This window comes from Atta cephalotes (assembly GCF_000143395.1).
Source record: "Atta cephalotes unplaced genomic scaffold scaffold00020, whole genome shotgun sequence".
Classification (NCBI taxonomy): Eukaryota; Metazoa; Arthropoda; class Insecta; order Hymenoptera; family Formicidae; genus Atta; species Atta cephalotes.
Window position 1 is genome coordinate 310,917 of NW_012130084.1, and position 24,026 is coordinate 334,942.

Below are 24,026 nucleotides of genomic sequence, written 5' to 3' on the forward strand. Positions count from 1 at the left end.
CTCTCTCTCTCTCTCTCTCTCTCTCTCTCTCTCTCTCTCTCTCTCTCTCTCTCTCTCTCTCTCTCTCTCTCTCTCTCTCTCTCTCTCTCTCTCTCTCTCTCTCTCTCTCTCTCTCTCTCTCTCTCTCTCTCTCTCTACCTACCTATCTATCTCTCTCGAATTTCGCATACCGCTATAGAATTACTGATGTGCGTGAGAGTTAATCTCCTTAATTAAAAGCCTTTGTCTCAACAAAATGAAACCGAGAGCGAATTTTCGACGTTCCCTTACTATTCCTGCGTAGCACAATGGGAAACGACACGTATGTGACGATCCAACTGCGTGGAACTCGCGATAGAAAGGCTGCTGACCGCGCGTCCGATTTCTATTGCGTGAGTGAGTGAACGCGTGCGTGCGTGCGTGCGTGCGTGCGTGCGTGCGTGCGTGCGTGAATGCGTGCGCATGCATCGAGTACACGCAACAAATGGCAATGACATATAAATAGAACGCGCTCCGGCGAGTCGCCGCTCGTGATTAATTACTTTTCTCAGCATTTACTCGGCTTTGTCACGTATAGATACGTACGTATACTTGCGAACGAAATAAATGCGACTATTGACGAGATGATCGAGCTTTCAGCTTGCAATTAGACGCGCGCGAGAGTCATGAATCTCTCCATTCTCGTCCCGAAATATATGTACCACGACGGACATTCCCGGGTGGCCGTTTCCGGTGTCGGAATTCACATCGGTCGAAGGCTCGCGATCGCGAGGTTGTGGCAAGACCGACGGGCGACAATTCTGGATTCTGGAATAGCGCGAAGTGTCGTCATCGACAGATTGACGGTGATCGATCGTTTCCCGAATCGATTCTTTCGGCTGGTACTTTAGCGCGAGTGAAGCCGCAAGAATACAATGTGTCAGTATATAATTGTACGGACCGTTTATTTTAATAAAGCGACGGTAGTCTTCGGTCGCGGAAAACGTGACGAGACTTCCGCGACGACGATTCGTATCTGCACTCGTTGAAATTCGCAATGCTTTCACGGGCTGCTCCCCGTCAAACAATTCGCGCCGTACAAATTTGTTCTCCAGCGAGAAGGAAGCGCAAACAGATCCCGTCGACTGAGGACGAGACGACAATCCGCATCTCTGAGCATTATGTTGTAAAATAAAAAAATAAAAGAGAATGTAAAATGTATGGTGAATAACGCCATACCGCTTGTCAGTGTCGTTAGCTAGCATGACACGAGGAAACGTAACAATTTCTACGAGTAATAATAAGACATTCCCGTGCAAAGTCAAGTAGAGCCTGCGTGAGCTTCGCAAACTTCTTTTTTCTTCCGTCTCCTTTTGGAATCCAGTCTGACTGCTACTTCTATTTCTACGTTTCTTTTTCCTCTTCAAAGGAAGAGGAAAAAAAATAATCCAACGGATATTAAATCTCCCGTCTTTTCCAAATCACACCGTGTGTTATCCAGTGATCGCGCTGTATGTGTTTGTGTGTGTGCATGCCAGCATGCAGTTACCCAACGATCAACCATAGGCAAGCAAAAACAATAACGACAAAGCGAAATTACCTTCTAGCAGAATATTTCAGGTTTATATTGCCCCATTAAGTCCAAGCTTTCCTCCTGGAGAACAAAAATATAAACGATGAGAGATGAGGATTTGACACAAACGTTTCGGTGCGACGACGAGCGATATTTCGCGGGGAACTTTCGATTTGACACGCGAATCAGTCAGTTAGACCGATAATACTTACGCTACGTGCAACACATTCGCTTCCGTCATTAATTCTTATCTCATTTTGAACCTCGCCTGGGATAAGCTCACCGAGTAATTTTTAGAGAGAACAATTGTTTTTTCCTGGGAGATCCGAGTTTGAATCCCGGTTGAGGTAATGTTTTCTTTTCGCAATAAATTATTTATAATTCTTAACATGCTTAGATTAACATCAAATTATTAATATTCTTCTAAGACGCTTATTAACATCAAAATTATTAAATTGCTTGTCAATTTAATATGTGATATTACTACTCTAATCCCGTTCATAATTGTGTTTCAAATCTGAAAAAGATTTTGGCGAGCGGTTTTGCAAATTTGAATACATATATAATTTTTCCATCGAAATATTTAAACATTAAGATCCGTTTTGACTGAATATAGGATTTCTCTTATTCAATTTGATTTCTTTCCATACCAACAAGATGGATAATCCGCGTTGTCTTGCATAAGCTTATTATCCGTGGGTTTATGCCGTGTGACTCACGCGTGTCAGCTTTAACTATGGCAAGCGGTTATGCGAATCGTAATGAACGAAACTCGACCCACGCGAGAACGGATATTCTACGTCGTACGCACGACTCGTTCCTTCGTTCCTTTTCGACGAATCGGGCCAGAACTTAAGACTCGTTAAAACAATGTTCCTTGCTTTGATCTTTCGGCAACTTTGCGAGATCAGCTGTGGCGTGAAGCACCAGGCAGACTGACCGACGGATCCTCGAACGAGGAAATTGCGGCATTGAGTCGAGCTTCGAAGCGAGCGGACGAAGTCCGCGATAGGAGCGATTAGTACGAACTTGATACGCACACGGTATCTCGAAAACAACCGGAATTTCGTAATATATGTCGCGCCATGACTGCGTTCAGCAGAAAAAGCAGCTTTGCAGCAGTGAATTTCGGAATGGTTTAACGCCAATGTGATATAGATTTAAAACTTGTTTATATTATACAACACATTATAGAAATAGGAATTAAAATCTATTGATCCCAACATAATAAAAATTAGAAAACTATATAGTTTCGGGTTCTACTAAGAGATCTGGGTTCGACTTCCGGCCGCGGTAATATCACTCAGCACTTATTAAGATTGTTCGAAGATGCGAAAAAGCATCAAATTATTAAATTGCTAGTCAATTTAACTCGTGATATTACTGCGATAGTTTAGTAAAGTTAGCGTTTCAAGAGGATTGCACAATCATTTCGACGCGTTTCAAAAGGCTACATACATAGTATATAAATTCACATAGATCATACAAGCATTTAAGATCCTAGAACTAAAGGCATTCAGCATTGATTTCTATAGTTTGTGTTATTATATATACATATGATAGTCCTATAATGTATTATATTGAAAATTATATGATGTTTTAATCCTGCAAAAAATAATATATAAAATAAATACAAAATAATATTGTAAAATATATATATAAAAATAAATATTATAAATATCTATAAAATAATATTGTAAAATTCTTTAATATTGACCTTAATTGCTTGATTTAAATGTATCTATAAGTCCTAAAATACAATACGTATAGCAAGCCTTAAGACGGAAAAAATCTCTTTCAACTAATCATAGTTAATTATTCTCCTTACTCGACTCCTTACTTCAACTGTGATTGTCAAAACCTTATAGTTTAAAGCTACATTTATTGTTTCGGAACTAAACCGGGGCTTATAATGCTTATATTAAAGAATACATATTACAACAGTTGTAAAATTGCTTTTCCTGTTGAACACATTGCTTTCAGATCCGTTCGTCGGCATGCAAACTTTGCTTAACGCTAGTCCCGCTGTCTTGTCATTGAAATTGTCACAACTTCGTAACAGAATCTGACCTACGTTCGCGTGACTTCTACTTCAAGCAACATTTCCAGAGTCTAATAGGTTCCTACCACTAGACACGTCGTTCTGTAGACTTCACCGTTGCTCGGAAATAATGTCGGGAATATCGCCAGTTGTCGACGGGACCTTGAAGAAATTCGCGAGCAAACTATGCCTCGTTTCGAAACAACGGTAACTTCTTGCTCACGACTATTTCGACGTTTGCTTGCGTGCGGGACGCAAGGATTTCGGGGGAGAGGAAACGAGTAGATAACTATCAGTGTTATTGGAACTACAATGCAAAAATTGGACTTTTTCTTACAGTCCCGTTTTCCCGTAATTCGCTCGACCGAAATCTACCGACGCGCGATACTCCTCTCTCGTGTACTCGCTGCCGTTGGCGAATGCAAATGTTTTCCCGACCGCTTATTAAGGACGATCGTTCGTATCGGTCTAGGTAGCAATAGCGGAGTTACATCAGTAAGTACGAGGAAGAGTCCGGAATCGGGATCACGAAGGCGGCCGACATGACTGATAGAAGCGATCATTGTTGGCCACGAAATCACCGGCTAAATGGATCCCCGGAACAGATACCGTGCACGCCAACTTCACTCCGTGACCTTCGGCGTATTTCTCATTTTCTAAGCGGAAGAGTTCGCGAACCAGTTAACGAGATCGCAACGATCTGACTTTGGGACTTTCGTCGCACGAGAGCCTGAAAAAGAAAGATGCCGCACACAAGTTTCATTTCGAAGCGACACAAACGAACAAATAAAATAGACATTACAAACTTTCGTATTGCACGAGGACAAGTTTCGCACATAAAAAACTAACATTTAGAAACATCGACGAGCGATCGCAATTAATCATTTGCAGAAGGCGCTAGCCAAAAATGCAAAGTATCTACGTATAAGCGCAAACAGTTACGTATAGTTCCGTGTTACATAACACTACGTCCATCTATTACGTTATCAATTTTCTCAGACACATAAAATTGATAGATCCTAAAATGCAGTCGACACAAAAATATAGTCAATCGTTCGTGCAGGGTGCGCGTGTGTTGCTACGTGTGTGCGATCGTGTGGACGAACGTCAGATCTATTCTTCCCGCCTACGTTCTCATCTTCGACCGGTCATCAAATGAGATAATGGAAAAAGGGTGAATATAATGTATATATACATAAATATACATAAAAAAAAATATATATATATATAGGGTGATTGACAAAAAAAGATCAATTTTCTGAGGTGTTAGTATCGGTCATTTTAAGCAAAAATGTTCATACACTGTTAAAAATTTCATATGAAATTTAATAGACTTTTAAATTAAATGTATTTATAACTAAAAAGTATATTTGTGTACATGTAATGTATTTTTCATAAAATTTTATGAAATTTAATGTACATGTTCATTACATTTAAGTGAACTATTGTAACTTAAATTTCAGTTAAATCATTCATTACTTTTAATTTCATTCATAACTATGAGCTTCATTTAAAGGAAGCATTTCTAACAGTGTACAAATATGAGTCCTATTTTGAACAATTTTTAGGATAATTTGAATTTAATTAATGCCGTTATTTGCGTTTGTTAACTATTGTGTTATTGTCTATTTCAGCGAGATAATATCCACGTTCTGTGCGTAAGATTTGATCCGTGGACATTCTCTTCCTGAAAATATAGAAATATTATTAAAAATGACGCAAATATTCATAAATATTAAATATGCAAATATACTGTATGTTTATGGCTTCTGTGATAATAGTGTTACCGCTGTTGAAGAATACTTCTGATGCTTTCTTACGCGTATAGAATTCCGAATCGTATAGTGCAATATTGACAATAATACATTATTGACAATAATATTGACAATAATATAATAATACGTGTTAAATTTCAAACTATCTTGAAAATCGTTTAGAATACATGTTAGAACACATGTTTATATATACATTAAGAAAAATGTCTGGTTAAAAATGATCAAAAGATTCTGAGGCACCTTCAAGTGATGTAATCAATGTATATGCCAACTTTGCATACATTCGTTAAATATTGACTACGTTCAATACGAATAATTATGTATGTCATGTATGTGTAGGATATTTACTAATGTTGATAAATTGATCATATCATCTGAAGGCGCCTTTATATTAATCAGAATTCTGATTATTATCTCGACTATTTTTTGAAGAATTACTAATTCTTCAATTAGAACTTCAATTAATTCGACACTGAAAAAAATACAACATTTTAATAAATATTTGTTTAAATAGTTCTAAGTAAATATTTATTAAATGCAAACATATATTTATTTATTTAATACAAAAACCATTAATTTCATTATCATTTCTTATTAAGTAATTTACTGTAAGTAAATGTTTACTTAGTACTATCCAAATTTTTATGTATTAAAATTTAATAAATTTTTTCTCAGTGTATGAACATTTTTGCTCAAAATATGCTATAACTTCCCAGAATATTGACCTTTCCTTCTGAATCACTCAGTATATAAAAAGTATATATAACTCAGTATATATAAAGGATGAAAAAAGGGGAACGCGCGTATGTGTCGATAATGCGCGCGTGATTACGCAAACGCAACGACGATGGCATTTGTTGTTGGCTTGTTGCAACGCGGGATGACACCGGTGTCAAGGTAAACCGTGCATGAATAGGCGATTCATCGATCGAAGATTTTCCTCAAGATTTTTAGCAGCGATCTAGCAACGGGGAAAATTCGAATTCGATTCTTTCGGAACAACGCGTCTGAAAATGAACAGCAAAATAGGTCGACTGGTCTCGAAACGAATACACGTCATTAGAGAGAGAGGAGAAAAAAATTAAAAAAGGAGAAGAAGAGAGAAAATAATCGATTAACATGTTGAATGATGTTGAAGCTGTAAACATGTGACTCACAAAGTCTGATCACTATTAATTCACGATATCACACATTCGTTTGTAAGATAAACGCAACAGGATAAAACGATTTGCAAGAATAGTTGCGTAAGTACGTATGGAAAATGCTTTCATATAAAGGTAATTCGCAATTGCGTAAATTAATGAGGAATATCACTCAACGTGTTACAGCACGACAGTTCTCCGCTCTGAAAAAGCTTGAGAGGAGCGAAACTTCCAAGCGAAACTTATGAAACTACTTAAATAAGAGAAATTCTCTAATTTGGTTCAAGTGGATTTTAGTGCTTAAATATTTGTGTAAATTTATATACATATCTGATTCTGCAAATAATCCTATACCTCGGTAATCGAATAATAAGGACGCCCGCATAAAATATGGGAGATTTTGAATCTCGGTTAAGAAAATATTATTGCAATAAATTATTCGTATAAATTATTATTATAGGTTTCAAATTCTCATTAACATTAAATTAAATATTAATATTCTTATGCTTATTAGTATCAAAACATTATTAAATTACTGTCAATTTAATAAGTGATATTATTAATTATTACTCTGGTTCTGCTCGTTTGCATTTCAAGACCGAAAAAGACTTTGGCGCGTTGTTTGCAGAATCAAATGTACAAATTCGCACAGAAATATTGAAGCACATAAGATCCGCTTTGACTGAATATAAAATTTCTCTTATTTAATTGGATTTATTATCATCGGTCCAAATTCGTAATTGTTATGAAACTACTATGTATATAAAATTACAAAATAATGTTCATTAAAGGAAGTCGGGCAAAGAAAGATACAGAAAAAGCGTGTCTGCTTCGATCGAGCGAACGATCGATTGATTGATCGAGTTGTAATCATAATCATGTGTACCTTTTGTTTAGGAGATTCTGGAACAGGGGCGATCCTGTCGTCGGCACTTTCGGTTGTTCTGTTTGTCGCCAGACGGCTGGGTGAAGATCCTATAATAAAACACAACATTTTTTTCTTCAATCCCCTTTAATTAACTGTTGTTTCATTTCATTATTAAATTGATAATTTGCATTGGGAAAAATGGATAAAACAACATTAGAGCATACAAAGTTTTTATTAATCCTCGATCACACTATGTGAAAATTACTTAATGATCACACAGGATCAACATGACCCCAGCACATTTAAATGGCTGCCGTAGCTTAATTTTCATAAGTATAGATATTAACAAAAATTAGAGACATTCTTTAAACTTTAAAATATGTATTCGCATTTTTTGCTAAATTAATATCTTTTAAAATAGTCAAAAAATTCATGAATGAAAGTCTAGTGAAAAGTGACTTTTTTCATTAAAAAGTCATAACTCTTTTATTTTTTAATATTTTTGCGTAAAATTTTAAGGATAAAGTCTTCAGATGTTGCATTTCAATAAAAAAATTATTGCAATAGCAGGCGTTTCAAAAAAGGTATTTATTTTGAAGATCAATTGGAGTGATTTAAAAAAAATAATCTAACGTTTTACGCCATGCCAACATGATAATGTAGTTAGAGACTCAAACTACTGGTAAATAGAGTGTCAGGCGTTATTTCAAAATTTAAGTTAGTGAAAATTTAATCCAAACTTTTGGTGAGGTCACAGTGACCCCTAGTGATCAATTAGGGTTAAACCAGAAATTTAGTACAAAGGCAGCTGTTCCTTTTCAATTGTCTTGAAGAAATGTCGACATGGTTTATGGAACGTCTCTCCTGGAAGTTTTCTTCGTAGGGTGAATATTTATGAACGGAGAGTTGGAAGTATCGCTATTGTACCCGGGGCGAATAGTAGCGGAAATACACTTCTGTTCTGAATGACAATATTGACTCTTTTTTTTTACAACGCAGTATGAAGAAGAGTTATCCAACTGGCGCGTTTGCATAAAATCGCTCATTTACACTGGTGTCAATCAACCTGCGATCCAAAATGAATTCTCATGACATTTTTCCGCGTACAATCTCTTCCTCATGTTAGCGACTAGGAATGCGAAATTATAATAACTAAAGCTTCGCCTCGAGGAAGCTCAATTATCTCAGTTTCAATTCTTTCGTTTTATTATGGCGCGGCTCGATACCGCTGAGCGCGACGGCTGTGTAAGTATGACCAGTGGAAAGTATCCTCTGTAATAGCGAGATTCGATAAGTGTACCTCCATCTTTCGCTTACTCGCCATGCTAACACAAGACAAACGTCCGACGCTATCATTCGTCGTCTCGAGAGAAGCGCCCGAGTCTAATCCAGACCGCGAGAGAACGGTCTAATGTAGCTATAAAGCGGACAGGATGTCGACTACTGAGCAATGTGGTAATTTCCTCGTTGCAGGTGGTGATTTCAGGAACGGTATAGGTCCTCACGATTGCGTTAATTCGTAACCGGGGGGGGCATTTACGGTGCAACTGAGGAAAGGATCATCTTCCTATTCGATCAGGATTAACCGTCGTTCAAAGGTTAACGGTACGGTTAATCTACGGAAGGCTGGAATTCCACGAGATTAGAGAAGCTGGGGGAAGAAAAAGATGGACTTTTAATAGATTACCACGGATATCTCATCTCTAGCGACGCGTAGAGCGTCAATACTCGAATGATATTCCCAGCAAATCGCGCGTTTCCCTATTCTCGCAATTGCGAGTCGTGATTGCAGAAGGGAGCAGAGGGATCGTGGAGAAAAGATTAGAGATCACGACGCGAAGAGGCACGTTATAACATCGACACTTTGCGTAACGAAACGCCGCCGGGTTTCAAAGCGAGCGCGAAGCCGGAAGCTGAAAATCAAATAATTCATGCCAATCTTCTCGATGCAGACCGGTAAGGAAAAAGAACTACGATATATATGAAATATTCTTCCAATTTACCGTTAAAGTTTAGCTCTCAAAAGTTTTAGTGGTTTTAATGTCGAGAATGGCACTTTAATATAAATGACACGAGAAAATCGAATCATTAATTTTTACATGGAAAACCACTATAATGGTGCTGAAATAGTATCATATTTTGCAAGAAATACAATAAAATAACGAATTATAACAAATCTCATCTCATAAAAGAAGTTGTAATAAAATTTAAAAAATTGAACTCCACCCTTTAAAGATTAATTAATTTACTCTAAAAAATTTTTAACTCTACGTCGGCAATGTGAAATTTTTTACCTTTCATCTGTAATCTTTAAATTTTAGTGCAGATTTTTTTTATTGCTCCGGATTACACAAAATCTGAAAAAATTCTACGTACTTGTGAAGGTTTTAACAACTAGTTTTTATTTTTTTTTTATTTAAATCTATTAGAAATCACAATAAAAAATCACCTTAAAGTTTTCTTCAATGTTATTATATTTCAACAAAATTATTATATTATTATTATTATCATTATTACTATTATTATAATATTATTATTATTATTACTATTATTATAATATTATTATTATTATTACTATTACTATTATTATTAAGTCCAATATTGATGATAAAGAGTTAAGTAAACATTATTTCCGCGTGAGGCAGAAAAAAATTTAATACTTCCAATAATTGTGGGCATAAAGTACAACAACATCTAAATACACGTTGAAAAAATTAAATATTGTGCTTGGCAAGCACATTCATCAAATGTGTAATTCCTAAGACAACTCGTTGGCGCTTGTTGCTGTAAAGGAGAGCAAAAATTTTGTAACAACGTAGACGACGTAATAACGTCCGTTCAACAAGTGGTTGTAAACGATAACGTAAACGGTCGATGCCGCGCAGCAGTTATTTTCCGATCGAGATGAGAATGGTGAAAAAGAGCCACGGAAAAAGGAATGCAAATCTTGCGGCGGCTCAACAAGTGGCTACTCAAATTTTCAAAGCCTGTAGCCTGTGTCGCAATCGGACAGCCGACTAATTGAGCTCCTGATAACCAAAGCCCATTAGGGAACTGATAAAAACGACGAATTAAATTTCATTCGACAGAAGTTCTCTCGCCAAAAAGTAAAACGACGGCCACCGCGTCGCTTATGAGAAGTGCGAAGAGATCTAGAACTGCGATATATTTATTGTGTATCAAAATTAAACGGGACGAAAGAAATTTCATTGAGATATCACGTTCACGTCGTGAAATGTTGTGAGCGAGAAGAAAAATTAACTTGACATTTCAAAATGATCTGTGCTTCGCATTTCGCGTTTGTCAAAGCAAATACCGATCTCGACTTGTATAGTCGCAACTTCCGCGACAGACGTCACGCGCTTGATATTAATCGAAGGGACAATTGCGAGAGATACGCCAGTGAAGAGGAGAAAGCTAGAAACCAATCGCTGACACGAGCCCGATCGGCGCGGCCTATTTGGCCCATTTAGTAACAGACTGTGTGATCGTGTCGAGCATGTGAGACATTAATGCGTTGCGACGTTTCGAACGTCACGCCTGTCGATCGGACTCGCCTGATTTCAGCTTGAAAATGAACGTGATGTGTGTGCCGATAAAAACACTTTTTCTCGTAGTCCGTGTTCCTCGAAATCAGTGTCATAATATTAGAGACATGACCGTGAAGTCTCGTTTACCCGAGAAAAATTTTAATATGTGTAAATCAAATTTACTTGCTCTCTCTCTTTATCGTTGTTCTGATACAAATCATTATATTGATCTTCCTCGCAACAAAGAAAAAGTGAATTACGCAAACTAAGTTTGCATACAAGTTTCTTTTCGCTAAATTAAATAAAAAAGATACTGCGATGATTGACAAGTATAAACAAAAATGTTCCTTTAAGAAAAAAATCTCCAACTTTCCAATGGAATTGTACGATAGAGACGTCTGGGGAAGAACAATGAAAAGAATGGTCGATAGTCAAGATTGGAAACAAAAACTGGCATTAAATCGTCATGTATTCTTCGGATTATTCGTGATGTGCTTATTTGGGTCAGACATCTTTCGAAAAAGAAAATGAGGCTGGCAAATGCAGCCGTCGACATCTGGACTGCTTGAATTATTTCAATTTCGGGGATTTAATACAGTAACGGCGAGCAAGCGAATCGAGGAATTTAATTAAATCTTTCAACGCATTCCAAGAGCCAGAGAATGTTTGGTGTTCGCGTAATAAGACGTTCTGATTGTGAGACAATTCTAAATACGAATGTAACTTTCTTTCATAAAATCAACTTTGGCTCTCCACTAAGAAATATCGCGATGAGATATACTAACCTCCGAAAGTTTGATAAAATTGCGAGAGGTAGGTGAGAATGGACAATCGATCGGGCACCATGCAGGACGCCATGTCTTCGGCGTCTAGGAGTGCGGGAATTCCAAGATGTTGCTCGGCTGTTCTAAAAGCCAGCTCGTTGTTTCTGTACACATCGTCCTTGTTCAGGCTGTTGAAGTCGCTGTAACAAAAAAGCGACCTAAGTTTTTTATCTTTCGCTAAACAGTATTAATCTTCTACTAGCAGTTACTTCAGCGCAATCCCTCGGCCACATTTATTCCCTCCGAAGGTCACTCGATAAAACGTCGAATGTGTAAAAAGGATTTGTTGAATAAATCAGACTACTGATTACTCGTGGGCGTGGTATGGTGAGAATCGCTTTTTTCATTAGGAGCAAGTATAAATAACCACCGCTGCTAAATATGTAATTCGTAAACGACACGTTAAATATGTCTGGTCTTTAAAGAAAGAACAGTCGCGTGAAATCCGTTACTCTTAATAAACGAAAATGAGCAACGGATGTTGAATATCGAAACAATTTCAAAATAACAAAATTCATAATTTTTACAATCGACTCTGACACTTTTCTGACATGTGCTTGTGATTTTTTAATTTATTCAAATCGAAGTACAGTGCCGCATAAATGTGTATATGATAAATCTTCGGGATTTTAATATTGTCTTATAAACATCAAGTAATGTAAATACCTGTGTAAAGTTTGTCCCCAAACGTGAATCCAGATGCGATGAACACTAAAGTCACGTTATCTTTTTCTTAACAATTAATTTAAAAAAGGATAACGTGACTTTAGCATTACAAAAACTCATGAAATAACTTTCTAATTGAAAGTATACAAATTAAAATCTGCATCAATCTGCATCAATTAAGACTAGTTAAATAATTTCTAATTTGATCGTAGTTGACAGGCTAGTTCCCTATATGAGAATATACTGTTTTTTAAATAACTTTTTGACCAGAAGTGTGCAAAAGAAAATTCGAAATGTGCGTATTAACAATGAGAATAAGCTATAGAAAGTTAATTTTTTCAAAAATTGGGAGAGCCAATTCCAGTCGACAATTTGGTCTTTTTTTAAGTATTATATATACACTCAAGTTTGTATTTTGACTCGTATGATGGGATCCCTTAATTCTTATTCCCTTGATATCACTTTCTTGGATTTCTTCTTCTGAGAAATTTATCCAAAACATAGTTTTCTTCTCCAAGATATCAAAAAATGTCTTAAGTCAAAGATTGAAATTAATTAATTAGAAGAAAGGAAACCAATATTAAGTTTAATAAACTTTGCTTTGAGCAAATTCAATCTGAATCTTTAGTCTAATACAGACTTTATGTAACCGAATTGTGGCTGCCATTGGCATCATAACTAACGATATGCTGCAGCGCACTCGGCCTGAAATAAAATACCGACTCGATATCCTTCGTGGCACTAAAAGTACTCATATGGGAATTTGATGATATATGGTAGTTTGATAATGTTTTGTAAGAAACTCTTAGTTGATCTTTACAGCAAAAGCTTAGAGATATATTTGGATGTTCATTTTTATTTTATCATTTAATACCAGTAGGTTCGTTGTATACACTCTGTATAACAAAACATATCAGAAATATGTAGGCGTCTCTAGCAGATTATATCGAGAACGGAGTTAAATTTTCGCATGACTGAAAAGGTGCCACGAATGTGTAATTCATCTCGCACGTGTGCCACGTATTTGACTCGGTTATCAAGACGGGCTATTCATTGAGATATGCATTATTTATGAAGAAAGAAAATGAGAATGTAATGAAATTTTGATTAAACGGAAATAATCCATATTAAGTAAAGCACGATTGTTTCCGTAGGTGCTCTACCGTCGGTATCGGGGCCGATTCAAGTGACTGATTGATAATAACTAATCAAGCTAACGCTGTAATGCAAAACAGTAGACTTGTCGAAATAAAATTGCAACATTGTCGACAAAATCTTCTCAGTATCTCGGGATTTATAAAGAGATTCAAAAAAGATGACTCAGTCTGAAAAAAAAGTTCCAGTGTCCTTGGAAAATCGCGTAAACTAGAAAACCAATGCATTCCAAAAATATAATATTACATTTTCATCTCGATGGACAGTTTTCCTTTGTAATTTACAACCGATTATAAAATTGTATATAGAATCTATCTATTTTTTTATGGCGCATTGATGCCTATTTTTTTCGCAACTGTCTATACATCAGGCTACGAGTGCTCCACTTTTAGGAGAATCGATATGCACAGGCCGCATATCGCTCGGCGATTGAAGTAATACTTGAAATTCTAGGTCGAAAGATGAGCACCTGTTCGATGCTCGAGTTCGGTTGCCGGATTGATAGCGCGATGGCAAAGCATGTGCGGATGTCAAACTTTTCTTACGATTTATTTAGAGCGTAAACTCGACGCGTCATTCATTCTTCGCAAACGCGCATTGTGCATATGTCAGAAATTCCAGCATTTCGAAATTGCATTCGTGATTATTAAGAATCGAAGCAGCGTGAAATTCTAGGAGATATATCAAGAATCATTCGCGCGATCATTTCTCTCGGTCGTATCTATAGAGAGAATGATGTAGATTATATACAACGGAACATCGTATCGTCAATGTTTCTTCTCCAATAACTTTCTACGGTAAGCTCCTGACTCGCGATAAATTCGGGATCTGATGGACGACGGGCGGTCGTCTGGGACGAGGTCATGATGAGTCAGAGTTCCACCAGATCGGTGCCACACCCATCCCTTTTATTCTCTTCCTCTCATCCTCATCTTTTCCTACTGCTGCCGCAAAAAAAGACACACGAATTGATTCGTCTTTCGGCTTTATTGGTGATACTTCATCCACGTGCACACACCATTTGGCGTTAACCATCATATCAGAGTTGTCACAAATGTCTTATCCTCAGATACATAATTTTTCCCTGATACTTTTAATATTTTGAACTTTCATTCTGATTTAGAAATTATTAAATATATTATATAGACAGAGCAATTTAAAATAGCAATATTATATAAAAATATAAAATATAGAGCAATATAAAATAGCAATATAATAGCAATATTTATTATTAATATTGCTAAGTGTTGATATTGCTGGCGTATAAGGAAGTTGTATATTTTTAAATGCAATATGTTAAGAATTACTTGAAAAAATTATTCTAAATTGCATTTAAAAATAATACAAAAAAGTAATACAAAAAAGATTATTCTAAATTGCATTTAAAAGTAATACAAAAAAATTAGAGAGACAGGACTATCTGAATCAAAAATTATTTCAATAAAAAGTAATATTTTTTTAATTTGTACTCTAGTAGAAATATATGAAAATGTATTATAAAATAATGATAAAAATTTCAATTTTTTTATATAGTACTTTATAAATTAAAAAATATTTATATAAAGTTACATTGAGATTCAGACATTAATTGTTCAGTTAATAAACAAAAAATTTATTTGTTATAAACTAATTGGTGAATCTTAATGAAACTTTGCATAAATCATTTTTAGTACTTAAAATATTTATATAAAAAAATTTAGATTTTAGTTATTATTTAAAAAATTTTTATTTATAATAATAAAATTAATATCAAAATAAAATAAATAATCTCTATAAAAATGTTTAGATTATATAAATGTTACTCAATAAAAATAGAATATTATGAACATAACTTTCACATGTATGTATTATGTATTAAGTTGTCCGGAAAGTTCGTGCCGACTAACCTATATAATTTAATAAACGTATATTAAAATTTTCTGCGTTTCAATTTTCCTTCAACATCGGCACGAACTTTCCGGACAACCCAATAATTCGTTTAAAGCGTAATATTAATGTGTTTTATGCTCTTACAACCTCCTTAATTATTAAGTTGGTAATATTTCAAAACTGCGTAGATATAATATACGATATATTAAATTTCTTTAAAGTCAAGAATTTTTATTTTGTAGAAAATTTTGCAAAATCCCCTAACTTTTCCCGTTTTCAATTTGCCTAATACTTCCTTGATTTCCCTGATTTATGATAACTTTACGTATATCTCTCGCAAAACCCCTTTCGTGAAATTACGATGGGCAGAAAGAAGAATCAATGGAAAAACGTTATATCGAATGAGTAATCGTGCAACCGAACGAATGAATCCAATAGAACGTATAGAGATCAGAGTTGTATATCACGGCATTAACCATCTTTGAACGCAATACTGCGAGCGAGCGAAAGTTCAAACCTCAACAGCACCACGTTATGACTATAAATTCTCGCCTCTTATCCTTTTGCTCCACGTTTTAACGCGCGCATCTACAGAATTAACGTAACCTCACGAATTTCACCAAAGGCGCAAAGGTTTCGTACAACGTGATTATTCTGCGATCGGCACACCTGTCAGTTTCACTTTCACTCGTGCTTCTCGTCGGAGATCGCCGAGATATTCTCACGTGATACTCTTCCGGGTTATTCTCATCCGATTCTTCAATTCAGCTTCTCGACAATAAAGGTCGATCGAGTCGCTCTCCTTAATTTTCAATCGCTTTGTACGCAAATCTACTTACGACAATAACTATCAAGAAGCATTATCATGCGCATCGCGACACGGAATCTCTTTGTCTTTTGTCGAAAGTTAAAGTAACTCTGAAACTTCCGAAGTTCACTATGAGAAGACGAAGAAGGAAGCAAGAAAAGGAGAAAATTTTGTTTCAACCGCGAGAACGGAAAGTAATAAAAGAAAACTTCTCGCCGTTTTATTGCCTCCGCCGTTACGTCCGAGTAGATTTTACTGGACTGACCGAGACAATAAGAGGAGGAAAAATGAAGAATAGCTTCGCAACGATCCTTCGTCCGCGATAAAAAGCGAATTCCCTTCGTCGTGAGAGACCTTGACTATTGGAGCGAAGTTCTAAGAGAAATTCTCATACAAACAAACATTTTTCCCTACAAAAAGGACGTTGCTATTCTTAAGGATACACTTTGAAAAGTATAAATTTTAATATATACTTTTAAAAATGATGTGCTTCACTCACAATTATAATCGAAATAGATAAAGACGTATATATTGTGTCTATCAAACTGTGATAATGCTACCTTCGATAGAAATTCAAAAGAATAGAATAAAATCAATAAAAATCAAGATGAAGAGGCTTTTTGTAGATAGACGATAAAGGAAGATCGAGCTCTCTTGTTTCGATAAGAGCGCATTCCTCTTAAAAAACGCCACTTAATCTGTAACAGGATACATCTTATCATGATATATGACGGGCCACGATCCAATCCACAAATTACTTTGCGGTTTATCCTGACATTTCGAGACGTAAATTATAAAATTATTAAACTTATTGTAAAATTAACCGCGTGATTTACATGAACTATTTTCCCGCAAAATTCTTTGGCAACGTGTACAAATATATTCTGTTCGCGTTGTTTATTCGTTCGCGTTAACGTATTGAATGATTGCGATAATTATTAGATGTTTTCGACTATCAAGAGATATTTATTTGGACAGCCGCCAGGAAAGCTGGAGGTGTTGTCGTTAGTTTTCATGAATAATTGAAGACAAATCTCTGCGACGTTTGCGATGTTGTCTAGTTTTTTTACTCTAGTTTATCGATTATCCGCCAAAAAGAATATGCGGAAGAAAAAACAAACTCGATTATCAACATTAACACCTCAAGGTTATTATTTTCGAATTTTAAAAAACAAAACCGTAAATTGAAATCAACTTTATTATTCGATGAAGGAATGCAAATTGTGTGTGTCAGAGTATCGTTTGACCAGTAAAGAAAGCAGGTTACATTCTGTAATACATTGGGCCGCGTTATGCAATATGCAACTGGGTTAAAACGTATCATCGACAGACTGTAATTTGAAGAAAAATGTTTCGAAAACACTAAACGGTCGAACATAGAATATGTTCCAAGCGAAAATCACGGAATACAGTGTCACCGATCTCACATTGCATAACGTGACACAATTCCGACTGCATTCCATTATCACCTATAAAACATCGGGACACATCCTTCGTGTGATGGGTGCAGGCTGCTGTTGCTTTATCGATCGTCAATTCACTGAACTTCTATTTTTAGAAGGACCTTCCTTCGTCGCCGAGCGCCGGCGACGCGAAATCTTGGGATTACTATGAAGGAGACAATCTGTCGGAGATGCCTCAGAAATCTCCAGTTCTTTGCATCTTTGGGATCACCAGAGATTCTCGGATATCTTAATAATTCCTCAAGTATTAATGCACAGATACCATGAATTCCTCAATTTTTTTTCTTGTTACACCTTATTGCATTTAATATCTAATATCTATAATAGTACCAAGATGAAATAATCGTGTCGAAATATGCACATCGAATAAAGAATCTTCTCGAGAGTCAACGGACTGCACATAATTAAGATGAGATATGATCGACGAGCCAGAGGACGAGACGCATGAGAGTCCAAGCTCTCTTACTTAATTTACGTATAATTAAGATGAAGCGGCAAGTCGGACGAGTACTTGAGAATTCTTTCTCACTTAATTTATGAGACAATCGGCTTGACGAGGACAATTTGAAGACGCGTCAAGAATCGAGAAATGTGTGGATTAAATCGCAACTCTAAGAGTACACATGATCGGCCCATTGAAATCGATCGTTCCCAGGAAATACTGCAACTCGAGAGAGCAACATTCGATAAACGGCAAAATGATTTGGCATCTATGTAATATGATATCTTTCTGAGATATTTACCGTGTTACAACGGCAGTTACATATTCGCTATGAACTTACATGAGGTCCGGCCGAAAGTGATGAATCATGGCGCAGAAAGCGAGCCCATCTCTCCAGGAGGTGGTCATGTTTTGCACGTTTACACCCGGATAACCGTCGGTTATCCGACGGCACCAAAGCTCCAGCGCCTTCGTACCACGTCTCTCACTCATCGTGCTTATGGCTTCCTTTTTCCTCTTTTACACTTTGCGAGAGACTTCCTCTAACGGCGATTACCTCTCTTTCACTCGGCCTACTCCTCTATGGTCTCTATATCGTTAGTGCGACTTTTCAATAATACTTTGGCTTCTGGAAAAGAGAAACAAATTTTCACATGTAAATAGGTTCACAGCTACAATGTGCAAAGATAATTATCAGAATATTAAATTAACCCTAAGGGCAACTTTAGCCAAACTCCTATTAACTTAATCGACGGTTAACTCAACCGACAAAATCGCTTAATACCCATTTCTACACCTGAAAGAGCAATTTTGCTGATGAATCTAAAGATGACCCTATAAGATCAACAATATTATTAGTACTAACAAATAATATTACTGATAATATTACTGATCGTGTGGTTAATATAAATTGACAGTTCGATTTGCAAAGTCAAGTTTTTTTCGAATCGAAAATTCTTATAGAATTAGAAAAAGTTAAAGAGAAAAGTTAAACTGAAATTAAAATTAAACTACATTAATAGAAACAGGCAAAAAATCGTTTAAAACCAGATCTCTACAATTTGTTATTTTTTTCGGTTCATTAAATATAATTCTATTAATTAATTTAATACTTTTATTGGTATCACGTAATTTTCTCTAGGGACGAGTGTTGCATTTGCAACATTCACTTTAAAATTAAATTCAGGGTTAAATCTATTCGATTAGCTATATACTTAAGAACTCTGAAGATGGAAATATATGCAGCACATATATGCACTAAACATTAAAATATATAATACTTCTAATCGCCAGAACATTCTGCTAACTTAATATTAAGCTAACAACGAGTTTCTTTTAAAAGGCACATAAGTACAAAATTATGTTTTGTGACACAAATTAGCACATAATAAATCTAAATAGTGCATAATAAATCTAAATAGATCTTTTTCGATTCTGCTCATTTGGTTCTGCTAGCTTGACAGAGCGTGAATGATGTATGTCGATATAGTATAGTAAATACATTGTATACTCTCTTAAAGCTATTTTTTTTAGTAAATTCAGAATAAAAATGATCAAATTATTTAGACTCAAGATTTTTAAAAAATAAAATTGTTAAAGGAGAAAGGCTATGAGTTAAAGTTAATTCTTAATCTACATTCAATATCTGATCGCTACAAACATTTAAAATACAGACTTTCATTAAGTTTCTTCAGTGTTACACATAAAAAGTATACAATTGAAAATAAAAATAAAAATAAAAAGATCGCCATATTATTACATGTAGTAGTTAAGTAAGTTAAGTTACATGTAGTAGTTAAACGTTTAAATATAAAAATTGACTAAATCTTGTCGATGATTAAATATAAAAATTAAAATTTTTTCGCATTTAAAAAATTTTATTTATCCGCACGAGATCGCATGATTAAAATTATTAACATTATATATATATGTTTCCATTTCAGCGGCATCATCAATTTTCAATATAATATATTGTAGTTGATAAAAAACGAGGTAAAAAACTTGCTCTCACTGTAATCGTTTGGAAAATAAAATCCATCGTCATATGTACTTGTCTCAGTAAATCGATGCTCTTTGTGTTGTTAAAACTTAAAAATTGTCCACACAATTGTTTTCTTAGTTCACACGATTGCAGTACATTCACAAATTTCCTTAGAAATTTTTTTTTTACATTATATTGATTATTAAAATTGATAAAATTAATTATTATAATCATCTCTCCAAGATGATGTTACACAATTCAGAATAAAAAGTTTTTTTTTTTTAATGACAAGACAACGTCGTTCTTAGAATCAAATAGTGCTGATTAATCTCTGACTACGTTTCCGTTACGTGTAAATAAATGTGAGATATTTTCTCAGAGATCTCTCGCAAATGTTTGCAGTGTCACGAATGTCGCGGTTAAACGACATCAAAGAGAGAAAAGGAGGAGAAAAAGAGAGAAAGAAAAAGAGAAAACAGGAGTGTCACCGCAAATCGGTGGCGCCGTTTGGAATGATTGAGTGTAAGTTTTGTCGTAACGGGCTGTATAGAGCCGCTCTCAAAAGTCATCGCTAGGATAACAGAGAGAGAGAGAGAGAGAGAAAGAGGGAGGGAGGGGGGGAGGGAGGGAGAGAGAGAGAGAGAGAGAGAGATTGCGAACTGCAAAAATCGCTAATGTCGTTGACGATCGGGGACCGAATGATGTTTTGCGCAACGTGAAAGCGGGAGGCTGCGCCGCGTGAGCAACGCGTGAAACCACGCGCCGGGTCAAGCGTAAAATCGCGCGCGCGTGTTTTACGCGCCGCATTCGTTAGCCCTTAGTTATTCCACGCATCGTTTCCTCTTAGTTATACATTAAAGAATCCGCGAACCGAGACAATTCGCCGAAATCGATGAAAGAACACCGGGCAGAAGAAGGAGAAAGGATGGAGGTATATCGTAACAAGTTACGATTTCGCGTATTGATTAAAAATTGAGGGCGATATATGTTTTATATAATGGGAAATCCGCGATACGGTATAGAAATAATTACAAGTTTCAGAAAGAAATCGCATTGATCTCTCTATTTTCACCTTTCTCGGCATGAATCGATAAATGAGAAAAGGAGAAGGTGACTTCTGAGAAATCCATCCATTCAGGATCATCTCGCCTCTCGTTCTATAACGCGTGACGCTTAGATTAATGGCTCCTTCGTGATTTTAGCAAATACGAAAGTCGACCAACAACGACACGTCTATAAATGAGATTCGTAATTGCTTTAAAACGCAATAAAGCGGCGCTGTATAGTGTTATGCATTACACGCGATATCACATGAGTGCGAAAAACTGGAACGGATAGATAGTTAACGGGAAAGTGCTTGGTCGATCCTCGCATTTAGCCTAGTCTAACCGGTTTCTACCAAACACGGTCTCCTATCTGTAACAACATTTGTCTAATTATATCCCACGGGCCTCTTTCACGGAAAAAAAAAAAAAAAAAACACTCGGTTTCCAGTTTTTGCTCGTAGCCAACAGCGAAACGTTTATGCTGCGCGAATTCATCTGTTATTTGTCGTGTATAGATCGTAATAGCAAAAACATATAATATTTATAAAATGACAACACGCTTTTATTGCAACGCACTTTTTTCACTCTTTGGAAATACGCTCGGATTTCCACTGCTTTTGTATCCTCTTTTCTTTTTCTCCGACAAGTCCGCGACACACTTGTCTCATCGGCTTTCACCGGCAGACAAAAATCATCACGTTTTATAGTCAGTAGGAGACATCCAAGTCTCCAATGTCCGTTTTTCCACTCTCGAAGGGAAAGAAGAAAAAAATAATGCAAAGAGCTTCGACAACAAAACGCTCGTGTCAGACGGTTTTGTATGAATTACGATGTAATCAGGTCCAGAAGCTTTCCGTCGCGCTTTCCGGCACATCGCCTCTCCTCCGCTTAGTCGTTAAGCTCCCCGATTGCAACGGTACCCCAACGTTGTGCACCGGTGATTAATGGTCCAGCCGTGAGTGAAACGTAAGTGCGCAGAAATAAGTAAAAGTTACATGCGGCAAAGTGGTCGGCCTTGTTCACCGTTCGCCAACAGCCGCGAGGCTGTAAAGGCCGCATTACAGGTGAGACTGGTGAGACACCGTGAGACAGAGGGGGCGGATGTTCCGGCGAGGTGAAGGCACAGCCCTGACGGGTGCATAAACGTATGAGCATTGTCTTCTCAACCGGTTTCCTTCACGATCTTTACGAAAAATGGCGGAGACTTATCTGTACATGGAAAGAACGATTTTCCTAAGATATCTAATAATTTAGCTAGATACAGAGTTGCGTCAAATTCCTCATCCTATAATAAAATTCCATTTTTCCTAATTTTTAGATGAAATTTTGTTATTTTCTCTGACTTTTAATAATATTTAATACAATTTTTCTATTTTCATGTTAATTTGAAAACCGTTTTTTACGGAGCAATGTAAAACTATTAATGTTGTGGCTGTTGCTTGCATTTAGCTGCTAAATTGATGTTATACTATTCCAAAACTACAGAGGAATAATGTATGCATATTAAACTTTTTTAAAGCTAAGAATTTTTATTCTTCAAAAAATATAAAATTTTCTAAATAAGAATTTTACTGGATCGTACATTTGAAAATTCAACAATAAGAAATAGAAGTAATGGGTCTAGCTTTGATTATGGCCATTACTTCTATTTCTTATTGTTAACATTTTCTAATTTTTCTCTGATTTCCCTGATCATTTTCAATTTTCCTGACGTTTCCCTGATTTTGTGCTACCATCAAAATAATTACGTAGGAAATTTAAACATAATGAACAATGCTGCCAAAAATTTTTGATATTTTATCAATCAGCTTCAGCGCCTTATAATTATTTTGATAGTTCAACAAAATTATTTCCATATATCAAGCTAAATTTTTAGATATTTCAACAAAATCATTTTTCCGTGTAGCAGCGCCCGATTGATAAATGGATAACAGTCGACATATTCTGCTGGTGACATCGTAAGACTTTTGACAGTCCTCTCCCAGCAGTTTTCTCTACTTAATTGTTAACGCCCGCAAGATCGTTAAAGTGAAAACCGGACGGGCGTGCGTTATTTATGAACCATTCTAAGGAAAATCAGGTGAGAATCAGTGGAAACAATTGGAGTGAAAGTAAAATACTTTTTACTTATAAGATAAAAGTGAAAATTATTAAGCGTATGTTAGATATAACCACAAAATCGACCACTTGAAGCAAAGAAAGCTAGACAATTCAGCGAATATCGCTTTCGCGCAAGTTTAGCGCAATGTGTCGCAATCGGTGCGATCTCTGGTGAAAAGATAATATTTAACGTACAATCATGCAGTGAGAAGAGAGTATCGAGCGTGTTGAGCAGGCTGAACCTAAAGGCACGGCTCTCGATATCAAAGAAGGGTTCGATGCAGCCAAGCCTTTCGAAAGACATCGGCTGGCCACCGCTCGGCAAAAGTGAAGGTGCATCTATGTGGCCCCGTAAGCCTGCCACGTACCCCAAGAAAGAGAGACAGAAGAGGCCTCATGAAAGATTCATGCTGGCGAGGAATACGGCCTGCGGCGTTGCGAGACACCTGCAGTAACCTCCGCCATCACAAGTTTCACAGGAGATTAGGATGTTCCCGATATTTTTACAGTTAATCGTGTCCTGGAATCGACAGACGGACAGTGTGGGTCACTTCCAATCGCGATATACCTACCTTAAAACACTCTACGTGCTCTGTTTTTATATTATACGTCTCGATTGACAACGTAGTTTAGAATAAGTAGACGTTAACGTCATCCGACCGGGTGACACGGTTAAGGATAGCTAGAAGACAGTAGAAGATGCTCCGTAGTTCTATAATGCGATTGACTTTCTCGTACAAGGTTTCGCAGACGAGCACACAAACTGCCGCTTCTTAATTCGCTCT

The 24,026-nt window shown here is 36.3% G+C and overlaps 1 protein-coding gene across 1 annotated transcript in view; it reads right to left on the bottom strand.

Annotated features, from left to right (window-relative positions):
- Positions 1 to 18,606, bottom strand: part of LOC105619219 (MICAL-like protein 1) — a 26,156-nt gene extending 7,550 nt beyond the window's left edge. The window contains exons 1-3 of the mRNA XM_012200743.1: positions 18,455 to 18,606; positions 11,673 to 11,851; positions 7,376 to 7,464 (exon numbers count right to left, since the gene is read on the bottom strand). Coding sequence (XP_012056133.1) covers positions 7,376 to 7,464; positions 11,673 to 11,851; positions 18,455 to 18,606 — 420 coding nt within the window. The remainder of the gene's footprint in view (positions 1 to 7,375; positions 7,465 to 11,672; positions 11,852 to 18,454) is intronic.
- Positions 18,607 to 24,026: the final 5,420 nt, after the last annotated feature.